General features: G+C 40.6%; 1 protein-coding gene across 3 annotated transcripts in view; it reads left to right on the top strand.

Annotated features, from left to right (window-relative positions):
• The window catches only part of CPM (carboxypeptidase M), a 33,033-nt gene that overhangs the window by 10,298 nt on the left and 8,175 nt on the right, over nt 1–14,560 (top strand). Inside the window, exon 3 of one of the 3 annotated variants that reach the window (XM_055710927.1) lies at nt 8,806–8,903. The exons of the other annotated variants lie outside the window; for them this stretch is intronic. Coding sequence (XP_055566902.1) covers nt 8,806–8,903 — 98 coding nt within the window. The remainder of the gene's footprint in view (nt 1–8,805; nt 8,904–14,560) is intronic. 3 annotated transcript variants of the gene reach the window in all.

Genomic DNA, 14,560 nt, shown 5'->3' with positions numbered 1-14,560 from the left:
TGTTTGGTTTCTGGGAGTGAATATGAAACCACTTGGTGGAAATGGTGGGGGAAACCAGTTCAGGATAATTCTAGGTGCTTGTTCTCAGTAACCAATACTGAATAAGGTTAGTGTATGTTAATTTTAAAACAGCCTTCCCTTCTGGGTTGTTTTCATTTGGATTCTTGTAATTTATTTTTATTTCTTGATTTGTGTTCAAATAAACTATAAGATGCTGTTGTAGAGACTGTGCTCTGGATTGGCAACTTTTTATCTTTTTGTGTATAAAGAGTCTGCTCAGATCGATCATGAGAACTGGAAATGGTACAGTGTGGTGAGTCACATATATTTAGGAAAGAAAGGGTTGTCATTCTCATAAGATGCAACTCTTACAAAAATATCTAAAGCAACTATAGACTTCGCAATCAACCAGACCTTTAGGAAGATAAGCAAGCATGTGAACCATGAACTGTTTTGATTCCCTTCCCTTCTCAAGTGCTTTGGTTACAAATAAACAGTATCTAGGGTTTTTTTTAGAGAGTTATTGGTTGTTCCTACAGTTCTGCTTATAAGGTACCAACTCTAAATGGGATTGGCTGGCATAGTCTCTGGAAGTAGATAAGTATTTATTAAATAGTGGGAAACTTTGTGTTGTGGGTTTTGGTTTTTTTCCTGAGAGAGAGAGGTAGGCTTACACCTGTAATAAGGGATACATGGGAAGAGAGCAGAAATATTAAGTTAAGCAGTGGCTCCAGCATCGTAACTGTGTCAGCGGTAGTGCGTCTGTTGCTGACAGGAAATACCACAAATTGGCTGAGATGGAATTGTCTGTACTAGCACTCAGAAAGTTGATGAGTAGAAATACAGAGCACAGGATAGTCCTAACACTTTGAAATGAAAATAAAAAATGCTACGCAGGTACTGTACTGATTGGCCTCACTTCCTGTTATCCTCAAACAAGCATTTGCATCTTTATCAATGATTTTTACTCCTTCCAATAGCTTATTAAGAACGGTGTGGTTAGAGTAGTTCTTGCTAAGTATGACCTCCTTTACAGTCTCTCCATTAAGCAGGATACTTGGGGAAACAAAACAAATAATAAAACCTTTGCTCCCCTCACTAAGTAAGAAGTGCTGTCAGTTTGGGGTGGGGGGGTGGGGAGGGGAGGGGGTAACTGTGCTAGACCTGCAGTCTAACATTACTGTGAGCTCTTTTAGGTCTGTTCTGCTTACCTGTGCACCATGCTGAATATTGCCAGATACGCCTGGTTAGCATGTATGATTGATCTGTGTCTTTTTAACCCTCCAAAATACCTTGAAGATTTTTCTTACGTTTAAAGTGTCCTAGCTCTTCTTGGGATGTCAGCTTTGTCCATTACTAATGCTAATACAGGCCTTGCAAGTCTTTAGATAATCTTTTCTGTCTCGGTGGACCATGATAACGTGGTGTACTGAAAGTGAGGATAAACTCTCACAGAGGAACCTGAGGTACTACAGTTCATACAGACATCTATCCAATCCCAGCTTCAGGTGTGTAAGTTATTCTGAGTGTAAACTAGACATTTAGAGTATCTGTGTTCCGAATGGAGACAGCTGCCTTTTTTGGCTGATAATTTACAAAATTAGTATCCCCAAAGGATACATATATATTACTTACTGTAATCTGGAGGGTGCTTTACTCAACAGTCTTGCTAGATTAAACTCACGTATTTGTTCATGCTTGTAAGGCTGCTGCTGCAATGCTACTGTATCGGTCAATCTGATTAGACATTTCTGATTATATAAATAACGTGCTGGTAACTCAAATTCTGTTAGAATCTGAATCAAGCCATGTGTGCTGTTGGGCAGTCCACTTTTGGAAGACAAGTTCCAAAACGGCTTCAGATTTTCCAGCTTGAATTGGTGGTGACAAATCCGAGTACCGCAGGCCAAGGATGCTCGTGGTGCTTGCTTAGTGAAAGTGAGTTGCTCCTAAATCCTTCATTAGCTGTGGTAATACCTTGCTGGAAGACAGTGTTGCCCTACTGTTGTTGTGGGGAAACTAACACTTTGTCTTCATATCAAAGCTTGGAAATATGATACTAAGTTATGGAAGTATTTAATATCTTTGTATTTCTACCTTCTTGCCTATGTACGTGCATGTGGGTGGCATTGTACTCCTATGTTACATGCTCACAGCACAGAGCTTTGCAGGGAATACTAGTACAGATCAGAAAAACTAAAAGCCAAAGAATGGTTTGTTTTAGCATGGAAACAGACTTACCATGAATGTAATTTAAAAGTTAGTGATAAAGCTGGGATTGATTTCTTGATATATCTCTCCTTGCAATATAAGGAACTTTATGTAGTAATAAGCATAGTTTGACTTAGTCTCAGAAAATGTGTCAGATGCAGCTGAGAGGATACCCTGACATAGTTCTACAATAAAAAGAGAACTGTAAAGATGCCTTAGTATCTTGCATGGTAGCAGCTAATGCAGATTTACACTAGTATTACAGGTAGCCAGTGAGGATGGAGTATCCCAAGAAATAGCACAATATGTTGCCAAATGCAGTTAGGGAAATGTTTTCAGTAATAGTATGCATAGTTAAAGTAGATTAAAGAGCATATGAGAGATTATGTGGGAATTGTGGTATATCTACAGAGGAATTTATCAAGGAGTGACTCTCATGCCACCCTGTCTCCCCACAATATTTTGTATAAGTAATGCAGATGCTAGTTATTTGCATCATTTTTTTCTTCTGTCAAACCATAATTATGTAGTGGTTGCTCTTGCAGTGGAAGCTGTTATAAAAATCAGCTGGTATGTTTATTTCACTACTGTTACTTGGTGTTCTCATCATAGAATCTAGGCTGAAGCTCTTCTGCTTATACTAGATTTGAACATGATTGACACAAGCTATGCCTAAAGCATAGCCACCACCCTGTTTCATTCTCTTGAATAAAACCTTGTCTTTCTGGTCCCCCTTCTTATTTTGCAGTGCTTTGATTGTATGCTTTGGGGGTCAGAGACATACATTTTAAAAGCTTGTATGGAGCATGATAGAAGAAAACCCTAATAGGGTAAGTTCTCAGGACTGCTGAAATAATGTAGATTTACACTAGTATTACAAGTAGCCAGTGAGGATGGAGTATCCCAAGACACAGCAGAATATGTTGCCAAATGCAGTTAGGGAAATGCAGTAACAATCTGAAAAATAATGACAAAGCTTTTAAGTAGTTTACACTTTCTATTCAACTTCTCTATCTTTTCTTACTACTAAGTGGCCTTCCTTACAGCTTAGGGCCACATCTTTCTGGTTAATATGCACACTACCCTGATAATATGCTACTTGACCTGTAGAGTTTGTTGCCAAACATGGGATAAGTAAGAGTAAAAATTAGTAAGTTTTAAGGAAGAGGATACGAAATAAATTGTTGTGGCTTGCATCAAATCTCAAAAGTGAATTTTTTGAGGTCATTATGTTGATTTGGTACAATGTCTTTTTTCACAATCTAGCTTTATGCATTTTATAGGTAACAGATGGATCCAAGTAGATTCATATCTGAGGCTTGGATTTAGACATCTAAATAAATAAATTTTCTAGCCAGTGTCAGAACAAGCTATGTTCAGTGCTCTAAACTGTTTCTGACGCTGTTTCCCACAGCCTTCTCCTGGACAAACTGTCAAGGTACAGATTGGATAGGTGGCCTGGAGATAGGTGGGAAACTGGCTAACAGACCACACTCAGAGGATGGTAATGATTTTTACTCAAGCTGACAGCCTTTCACAAGTGGGGTCCCCAGAGATCAACACTGTTCCACAGCTTCATAAATGATCTGGACAATAGGATTGAAAACATTGTCACCATGTTTGATGATGATACCAAACTGAGTGGTAAGGTGGACAAGTCAGAAGGGTAAACTATCTTAGAGAGACCTGGACAAGCTGGAAGAGTGGACTAGCAAGAACAGTATGAAGTTTGACAAAGACTAGGAAAGAATAACCAAAGAGCCCAGTACAGGCTAGGATCTGTGTGGTTGGGGAGCAGCCTTGCTGGAAGAGACCTGGGGGGTCCCAGTGGACAACAAGCTCAACATGAGTCAGCAGTGTGCTGCTGCTGCAACAAAGGCAAATCAGATCCTGGGCTGCACTGGCAGAGGTGTTAGTAGCAGAGATAAAGATGTGATCATACCACTCTACATGGTGCTTGTCGGGCTGCACCTGGAGTGCTGTGTCCAGTTCAGGTCCCCACAGTTCAAGAAAGGTGTGAACAAATTGGAGAGGGCCCAAAGCAGGGGCATGAAGATGATCAAAGGGCTGGAGAACCTGCCCTGTGAGGAAAGACTGGAGTTCAGGCTCTCCTTCCTGGAGGAAAGAATCCCCAGGGATGTAACAGAATCCCCATCACTGGAGGTTTTCAAGATGCAATGGGACAGAGTGCTCAATAATCTCCTCTAGGCTCATCCTCCCATGAAAGCGTTTGGACCAGATGATCTTTTGAGGTCCCTTCCAGCCTGGGCTGGTCTATGATTCTGTGATTGTTTATGATTAAATTGTTCTGGGACCTTGCATTAGTGTAAGAGTCAGCCTTTCTTCCTCTTCTCTCTGTCCTGCACCTTTCTAGGTAGAGACTGTCTCAACATGGGTCAGCATCACTGCAGTTCCTATCCATGAGTCAGTGTGCAACACACAGCCAGTCCAGGAGGACTATAGTCAGCCTGTTTCTTTTTCTGGGTCAAAGTGGACCTCCATGAACTTTTGTATCAGTGGCCTAGCCTGAGCAGTACTGAGAGTGGGTCTGGTGCGTTGCCCAGTCACTTCATTTTGTAGCCATAACTTTCTTGGAAATGACAGCCATTATTTTTCGTAAATGAAGCTGTAAAGAACAAAGTGAAGAAAAGTAGAAATACATTTCAGAACAAAACAAACCAGGGAGGGCAATCCAGACTGAAACTTCTACAAATTGATTTGGTTTCTTTCCCACTAGATCTGGAAATCGGTTTCAATTCTCCATCTTAATTCCCAGTTTTTGTAGATCTGTTCAGAAAACCATTACTACGGCATGAACTGTGGCAATGCTAGAAGAACTTTAAAAAAGACTGCTCGTTCTACTAAAAGTTGTGTGGTCTGGCTCTGTTCCAATACAAGTCTTGTTACTTGTCCTGAGAGACACAGTTAGAAACACACGTTTGTCTTGATTGCTTCAACTGATTAGTGAACTGTATTTCAAGTTGGTTCTAGTCTGACAATGAGAAATGGCTTTTTGATATACATTGAGTTGATTCGAAGCATGGGATGTAGCTTAGCTGTTTACTTCAGGTACAAAAGCAGAGTTATCTAAGCCTAACTGATTAAAGGAAACTCTCTATATGCTGAATCTTTTTATATGCAGTAAATTACTGCTGCACCGAAAGAAATCTTACATCATCCTTCATAGGTACACTATCCAGTACTGCAGGCTGAGCAGACCCAAGAATTTATTTTAATTGTTAATGGTAGGTTTAATACTTCTCACAAGCTGGAAATGCCAGGAAATAATTGGTGTCTCAGTTCATGGGAGTGTTTATCATTTAGATGGCCCGCACACAAACTATAAACAGTCTAAACACTAATGCTGGAAAGACCAATTTAAATCCGTACTTAATGCTAGGTCTATACTTAGCTCTTCCTTGTGTTTCCCATGAGTGCAATTTTGCAGTGATAGCAGCAGGAATGAGCACTGCTGATGGCAAGGCACTAGAAATGGGACTACAGTATCATCTGTAGAAAGTCTTAAATGACAGAAATAACTGTAGCATTTTAGCTGTACTTAGAATCTTGTTGCTTTAGTGTATGTATAGTACTGAATCAGTGCTAGTGCTGCTATGGGGAAGTGGCTAAAGAATACGGCACTGTTCTACATTGGCTCATAAGATGTTCAAAAAAAAACTTGATGTAATAGATGTGAATGTCATCATTGCTAGTATTTGAAATAGCCCTTGCGATCTGCTTCCTTTCAAATAAAACCAGGGGCTAATCTTAATGCCTGGTTATTGATGAGATAAGATGCTTCATGTTCTAGGGACTACAATATTGTTTGGTTGCTGTGGTTGGTTATTTTATATATTAGATAATAATTGTGTACAGAAAGATAATATAAATTTAGGAATTACATTGGTTAGCTTAGTGCAGTGTCAGGATATTAAACCATCTTGCCTTCTAGGTCACTACTTTGTGCTTGTGTAGGAAATAATCAACAATTTGAGGAAGCTATTTCTTTTGAATAGCACTTATTTCATGTGTAGTGAAAGGGCTTTTTACACATAATTCACTGAACCTGTTGGCTCAGACATTTTGAAGCCCTGTGTGCTTGGTACTCACACTGTTAACAGGCAGTCCCAGGGCTGAATGAATTTATAACCTTATAGAAGGCATATGCCTCCTGTGTAGAAAACTGTGTTGTACAATTTAGCTGTATCCACTTCCATCTAGGAGAGGGCTGGGACACCATCAGGTCTCGAACATAGGTCCTTTGTTATGTTAGTCTTGTAATTTCACCACTGTCTTTTAGATGTTAGATGTGCTCTTTGGCACTGCGTCTTGGTCTGATGAGTCCCTCGTTAGGGGAGCCGCACGTTGTAGGTTTGTAGTAGTCATCTTAAGTTTGTGCTATGGGAGAAAGGCTGCAATTGCAGTTGTAAAGCAGGTATGTTCCTCTTGGTGCAGCAGTTGGGAACCGAGAAGGGATGTCTCAAATTCCCTTCCAGTAGAGGGAGGGGGAGTGGGGCAGAATGGCTGAAGAGGGCACAAGGACAAAGAATTATAGGAGCATTCTGGAAGGACTTCCCTGGTACTTCATTGCAGGTCGTTCCTGAATACAACCATGGAGAGGATGACACATTGCAGAGATGAAAATTGAGATTGTTGTCCATGCTTAATTATGAAAAAACATGCTACTTCTATTCATGGCTAGGATTTTTTCGCTTCAAAACTTAACACTACTGCAGCAAGACTTGTCATCTGTTTTCACAGAATTGCAGGGTAGTTGAGATTGGAAGGGATACCTGGAAGTTTTGGAGGGGAGAAGGCTAGGGTGGCGGGGTTTTATGGTTTTCCTCCTTCCTTTTTGAAGTAGGATGTACTTAAAAGCTAGCATATCTGGTTTTTTCACTCTGTAACTTGTCTAGACTTACAGAAGTCAAACTATTTTCTTTTTCTAATGAAAGAGTGGCTCTGCATACAACAAAGCTAAATAACTAGCTTCCTCTACAAAGTACTTACCATGAACTTATTTTTAAGTGTGGATTGTTTGTTCACACTGTCTTCTAATGAAAGAGTCAGTAGTAGCATCTCACAGCTGTGTGCATAGCATATGGATATATGAACACCAATGTCTTCTAGAGGAACTGTATAAAATGAAGGGATCCTGAGACCATTCCTTGCTGAATCTGTCTGCTCTCAGTGCTGTCTTGTTGCTTCTTGATCCTAAGCCTGAGATTCTGATTGAACCTGTTTAAGTAAGAATTTAGTTAGGCAACTACTATCTTCAGTTTTACATGTCTTGCAGCTGTTTCAGCACATCTTGTAGTGTTCCTTCTGACCTCTTCAACTTTTTTTTTTCTCCCATTCCTGAAGATACTACAGTTGCCACAGCATTTTTGTTTTTCTTTTCTAGCTATGTGACTAGCTCACTGCAGCTGTATCACGAGGGTCATGGCTTCTACCACTGGGAAATTGTTCTGCTCCAGAGTTTATTTACTGCAGATCTGGTGATCCACAAAGATTTTAGGAAATAATGCTTTTTATAGTACTGTCTATAGCAGCACCTACGTTCTTCTTTCCTGTGACAGCTGGACTCCTCCGAGACAGCTCATGGGTCCCAATAAGCCCTGTGTGAGAGGTGGGGACAGGCAGCATGCACACAGGGTCTGGGCATCAGGAATCTATAGGCTGTGACTGCTGTTACTAGGGCACTGGTCCAGTTTCATTGCTGCCATCTACCGAAACTAGAGCTCTCCATCTCATTGAGCAGGCTAGTGGGAAGCATAGTTTTGCAGATGAGATCTGAAATGCCACACTAAAAATATCACTAAAAATTATAATAAAAAATGTGTTGTTCCCTTGCCCGCCCCCCTCCCTCCCCCCAAAATGAGGACTTCCAAAATATTTGTTTGTTTATTTTGTTACTTAAAGTTCAGCTTCCTGTGCGGCTTTAGTGGTCCTAACTAATACTCTTTCTGCAGCTATTAATTCTTTGCCTGCTGGGTTTTTTGGGTTTTTTTTGGAATAAGTCTCTGATACTGAGCAGAGCTGGATCTGTTTTCTGAGCAGTAACTCATGAATGTGTTTAGCTTTCCTGTGTTGTCTTTAATACGAAAAAGATGCTCTTTATTTGTGATAATGAAAACTTTTTTATGTACTTCAGAAAATCCTTATGATCTAATGTGTTTAGGGGAAGAGTGTCTTTTATTTTAAATACTCTTTAGTTGCTTGTTGACTTTGCTTGACAAGATCTTGCTTGCTAAACTTGACTTGAAAAATGGTTGTTACAAAAAAACTCCAAACTGTTTGCTAGCACTAGTTAAAAGCTTTTGAAATTGCAGGGTTCACTATAAACTTTTGGTCAAAAGGCAAAACACACTTATTCTTGTAACTAATATAGCAAGTACTTAGAGGATTAAAAAAAAAACCAGTCTACTCTGATATGCCATATATATAGGACTGACTGGATAGCAATGGAATACAAGGATTTGTGCAGTGGTCTTAACGACCAACTCTTTTTATCTTTTTTTTTTTTTTTTCTCTAAGGTTTCTATGATTTTATGCTTGTTTAAAAAATTGTCTTTTCCCCTTCCCCTCTTAAAGGTAGAGACCTGTGGGTTCTTGTTCTGGGAAGGTTTCCAACCCATCATAAGATTGGCATTCCAGAGTTCAAGTATGTTGCTAATATGCATGGGGATGAGGTACGTTTCAACTTTTGCAATGTCATTTATACCAAATATGCTTACCGGAGGTTTAGAGTGAACTTCTCTCAGGTGTGTGCTACTTATTCTTGAGGTGTGACATACCTCAGAGAGGACCTAATATGTGTGTATTTCTTGAGGAATGTCAAGAATAACGTTCTGGGAGGCCTTACATCACAGTGAAGAATCCTAAGGTCCTACACTTAAGACCTCTCTTAAGTAGAGAGCTTTGGCTTCTCCATGTGAATAAACCCAGAGTCTTTAAGTTTCCTGGCAATGAGTCAGAAGCAGTAGTTTGCTTGTATGTTATTATTGCCTAGGCATGAAGTATGACTGATAGAACTTTTCAAATACATCCTAAGATTGAATAATTGCTGTGAAGCATCAAGTTGTTAATTTAAAGAAGAACATTTCTCTTGGGAACCTTAAGGAACACAGTGAGTACAAAACAAAAAGCCATTTCAGAATTAACTTGTGTTGGTAAGAATGCCCACTTATAATAAAGGAGAAAATGATGCTTATGAGCCTTCCTGGTATAGTACACTAATCTGGAACGGAAAGAGTCAAATCTTCACTCTTCCCTATCATCTTTTCTTGCTTTCGATTTCCCTTATTCTTAAGCTTTAGCTTTACCTGCTTATATGAGTCATGTTCAGGATAAGTTTAAACTACACAATATGTTTCTATGTAGCCTTTAATGTGAAGTATAAATAATTCAGCAGAAACAGCAAAATTTATATATATAAATGCTGGACTGAATTCCCACAACTAAGAAAAATAGATGTAGCAGGAAGTATATCCTGCATAAAGCTTAACATATCACAAACTATTACTATTAACAATATCATGTGTGAGCACACCTACAGGCACTTGTAGCAGTATGTGCCAAGTATTTTCCCCAAGTTAGACTAGTTTCACCTTGCTTGGCAGTGGCCATGCTCAAAGTGCTGCTGGGAGTCTGACTGCTTTGGAATTTAAGTCTGTGTGGGAGGAAGCTGGTTCATGGTTTCAAATGGGTGCACGTGTTACTGGATGCCCAGGATGGGGTTTGCAACTCCTAAAACCTGGTGTGTGTCAGCAGGGCAGCCCAGGGTGCCTAGGAAGTGAGAGTCCATACGAGTCCCTGCGGACTGCTGAAGGGAACTGCAAACCTGTGGCTACAGATGACCCAGCTTTGGTGGGAAAGAGATGGAGAGCAGGATATGATCTCCTCCAGAATCACCTGGCTCTCAAATCCAGTATTTGAGAGTACAAAAAAGTATCGCCGGACTGCAGCTGGCGACTCTTCCTACTGAAACCTCCACAGTAAAGCACTCCTGCTATTATCACTGCCCAGCCGGATATGCACAAGGAACTTTGACCATGAAGAGACACACTGGTTATGTGTCTGTAAGGTCAGGAATTGCTGGATGTCAGGCAACCTGGACCATTGCCTAGGACCTAAATTTGTATATTGTCTTTGTGAGGGAATAAGGCAAGAATTTTTTTCTAAGTATCTGGCACTGTGTCTGAGTTTGAGCAGGGTTGATCCTTGAGCTGCCTAGGTACCATATAGTGCTGAACACCATACTGCGTTCTAGCTTGTTCATTAGACCAAGCATGCACCTAGGGAAGATTCTGGAAATAGAACTATTCATCCTTTTCAGGCCCTCATGATGATCTTTGCCTTATGTTTGGGTTTTTTTTGTGTATGGATATAATGCACAGTTGGCGTTTGTTTTTCCTATCTGACCATAAATGTATTTCAGATGGCAGGAAATGAATTCCTCGTATAGAGAAGCATTCGAGAACTTGAGTATTTTTTCCTGTAATCTAAGATTCTGCTGGACTAGTCACTGGGGAAAGATTAGACTACCCCTATAATACATTAAGTAGATAAGTTTTGCACTAACTGTATAAAAATCTTCAATCTGTGTTCCACAGTGTTCCATAACATTAAAATTGTGGCATTATGTCTTCATTGATCTACTCTAGGTCTTTCATGCTTCAGTGATGCTTTCCATAAATGGTACAAAGTGAGAAGTTCTGTTCTCAGGTGTTGTTTGGTGATGCTGCCCTTCTAACCTGTCACAATCACACAAATGACACTTCTGTTTTGTCTCAGCTGGCTGACTGCTCCTGAAAGCTAGAAGTTGGGGGGGGGGGGGCGGGGTGTGGTAGAGCCTGAATTACATGTGTGCAGTCTGTTCACTCATGCTGCTGGATGAAAACGCAGGTTATTTGGAGAGCTGGCCAACAGGGAAGTTATATTATTATAATATGAGTACACAATATTAGGAGGAGAGTATTTTTTTCAGAACCGGAAAGATCTACTTAAGTAGGTTTATTTTTCATAATACTGGAAGACAGGACCAGCCAAGGTTTAAAGTATTTTATTTTATAATCACTATTGCCAAATAGAGTGAACTTTTGCCCCAGATCCCCAGAGATGCAACAAAAGGCCTTTTCCATTCTTTGTGTGCCTGTATGAAGTTGGACACCATTTTAGCAGTACTTCTTGTGTAACCCAAACCAAATTAAAACTCATAATTAGTCACTTGCAGCTATGTGAGACTTAATCAAAATGGCACTACTAGATGGTACAAAATGCATAAGCCTGTGCAACATTAATAAAGTCTGCACTGAGGAAGGTGGGGGGGGAGGTTGCCTGCTGTTTTGGGGCAGCTGTCATTCTGAATTAGGCAGCAGCCTCTCTTGTCCCAGGCTCGTACTCTTACTTTTCCTCAGCGTGTACACTCACACATTCCATCTCTGGGGAAGAGCTCATACCGCTTAACATCAACCGCAATCAAACCCCCAGACACTCCTAAGTCACAAACGGAGCAGAAGTATCATCTTTTGACCAGCTGTGCCAGTGACTTAAGTCCAAGCTACACAACTGAACCATAGGTTCTAATGGGAAGGCTGTTCCTAAACAGAAGCCCTTTAAGGGAAAAGCATGTCGAACAAAGTGTGAACTACCTGTACATTTCTGCTTGTTCACTTTAATTTATTAAAGTATATGGCTCCATTACCTTGCTGTAGCGTAAGTGGGCCATCACAAGATAAACTCTTTCTCAGGATGGTAATGCTGCTAGCAACCCTTTTCTCCTAAATCAACCACTTCTGATCACTTTCTTTTCTTAGTGTAATAGTATTTTGCACTTTTATTATGTGAAGCTGAGCCTGTACTGATAGTCTGGAGCTAGCCTGCATGAAAGGATGCATTTATCTTGCTGGCTTATTTTGTGATTTAAGTTAAAGCAACTAGACCCTATTTTCCCTGTCATCATAGATGTAGTCCTATCCACAGAAGGGTCTCCTGAGATATGGTGATTTATTAGTGCCTGGGTGACTGAGGACCGGGGTAGGCTTATTTGTGTTCAATATAACCGGAGTTCAAAAAGAAACCAAACTAATGAGTCTTGTGTAGAATTTCTCCCTGTCATTAAAAAAAAAAATAACAACCAACAAATGGAAGCTGCATTTACACTATCAAAATGCCATCAAAAAAAGGCACTTTTTTTAATCACTGGGTTGGGCAGAAAGAGTTGTGTCCACATACTACACAATCTGCTGTAAGGAATTTTCGGCACATATTTCAATATCCTTTGTACTGTGCAACACAGTATGGAAGTGGCGTGGCAGGGAAACAATTATGTGCTCTAGAAAAAGAATAAAAAAAGTGTTTCTTGTATAGTGAACTATTTTCCACCTGGCTTCAGTACCAGGTGATGTGATGTAAAGGTCAGAAGCATCAGAGACTTCAAAATGCAAAGCAATCAAATCTATTTGCTAAGAACAGGCTTAAAAAAACCCAAAAAACCAAAAAAAAAACCCCAAAACTGGATGCTGCTGAGCTCTCTATCAACACTGGTACAGCTGCTGCCTCACCCCAGTTACCTTTATCTTTCTTTTCCCACTCAGAAGAGTGGGGGTGAAAAGTGATCCATTTCTCTGCCAGGTAGAGCCTGTGCTGAGAAGCCTGTGGAATTTGTCCAGGTGGGAATATCTTATGCCAGTTACTAGTCCAAAAGCAGGCTTTATGTTGCAATTCCCTTCAGTGATAAACCAAAGAACTGCAATTCTTGGTCATACATGTGATGGCTCTCATATTTCCATAGTGATTGCCGCTACAGAAATAAATGGTTATGTGCACAAAGAGTTTGCTTTAACACTGGTTTATTTTAGTAAAGGACAAACACAGTGGGGTGTGTCACAGCAGCATGTAATAACTAACACTGTACAAGTGTTAAAAAAGAACACCTGGTAAGTGTGGTATTTAAGTGGTACACCAGGCTGGACTATCAGTTTCCCTGCTGTAACTCCACTTCCTTAGGTGGGGTTGTGCCTAGTATGCTGTGCTAGGTCTGTAGAGCAGCCGGGGCTGGAGCAAGGAGACTGGCAAGACCATGTTGCTCTGAAACAGGTCCTACCTGATGGTTTGGATCTTACTTTCAACATAGTTCAACCTAAAAACCAGGCCACATTTAAGGAAATAATTTTCATCATAAAAATGGGCAGAGTCTATCCACCCATAGTCCTGTGGTATTAGGTCTCTATCATACGGTAACAAAAATGTTTTTAAAAAAAGGGGTGCTGTGGTAAAATGTTACGGTGCAGGTGAAACTGCAGCTAACCTTAATCTTTTAACTGGCTGCTGCTAGGGCTTCTTGAGTAAGCCCTTCATAGCTGAGCAGGGTGCTGACCCGGCCATGCCAGAAGCGATAGTTGAGAAGTGTGAGGTGTATGTCTGTAGAAACAGCAGTCGCACCCATTTCTGCTGTGTTGATCCGTGCCCTGACACATGTATGCATCTTCATTTGGGATTTCCCCTGAGGATCACTGAAGGCCTGCTGACTTTCTCCCTTTGGGGCACACAACGGAACTGTCAGCTGAAAGTGCACAGAGAAACTTAATGTCTAACTGTATTCTAGAGGGGGGAGAAAGGGTTTGCCTTCGCTTTTGTGTCACCCCTCATCTGAGCTACAGCAAAACAAGGCACCTGGGCATTGCCCTTGGGATACTGCAATAAAAACAAATATTCTTCATGTCTTCTCAAAGCCCTAGAGCACATAAAGGCTCTACATCTTCATACTACACTAGAGGCAAGTTCAAGTGTCTGCCCTTGACTTTGCTGCCAGCAACCTACCTCCGCTGTGTCTGGATCCTTTATTTGAAGCTCTAAAGTGAAAATAAATGTCTCATAACTTTTGTCCACAGGTACTGCTGACCCCTCTAGTAACATGGTAAAGCTTGGCCGGGCAGCAGATGCCTTCCAAGGGCTTGATCAAAACTTGAGCTATACTTTTCTAGAAACAAAAAACTTTCCCTTACCTTCCCCTCAAAGACCTCCAGCTGTGCTTTCTCAAGAAATGCAAGGCACTCTGGACCAAAGTGAAACCACCCCTCTGTCATCCCACCAAAATGGAGCGGTAATAAATACACTTCCCCCACTGGGCAGTGATCAAAGTACCAACTCTCTGTGATAGAGATTAGCTGGTTTTTTAAAATGTACTAAATACTCAGGTACAACAATAGCTATACAAGGAATCTTACAAAATAGCGTTAGTTTTTAAAATACTGTATATGTAAGTCCGGGTTTAACTTTTAAGTACAAAGAATGTCATCTTTGGAAAACTGGCTGTCTCCCATTCTTTATAAACGTTGTCCTTTTG

The sequence above is a fragment of the Falco cherrug genome, chromosome 5 (assembly GCF_023634085.1).
Source record: "Falco cherrug isolate bFalChe1 chromosome 5, bFalChe1.pri, whole genome shotgun sequence".
Lineage (NCBI taxonomy): Eukaryota > Metazoa > Chordata > Aves > Falconiformes > Falconidae > Falco > Falco cherrug.
The sequence above is the reverse complement of the archived record's forward strand: the minus strand, read 5'-3'. Positions and strand labels throughout refer to the sequence as shown.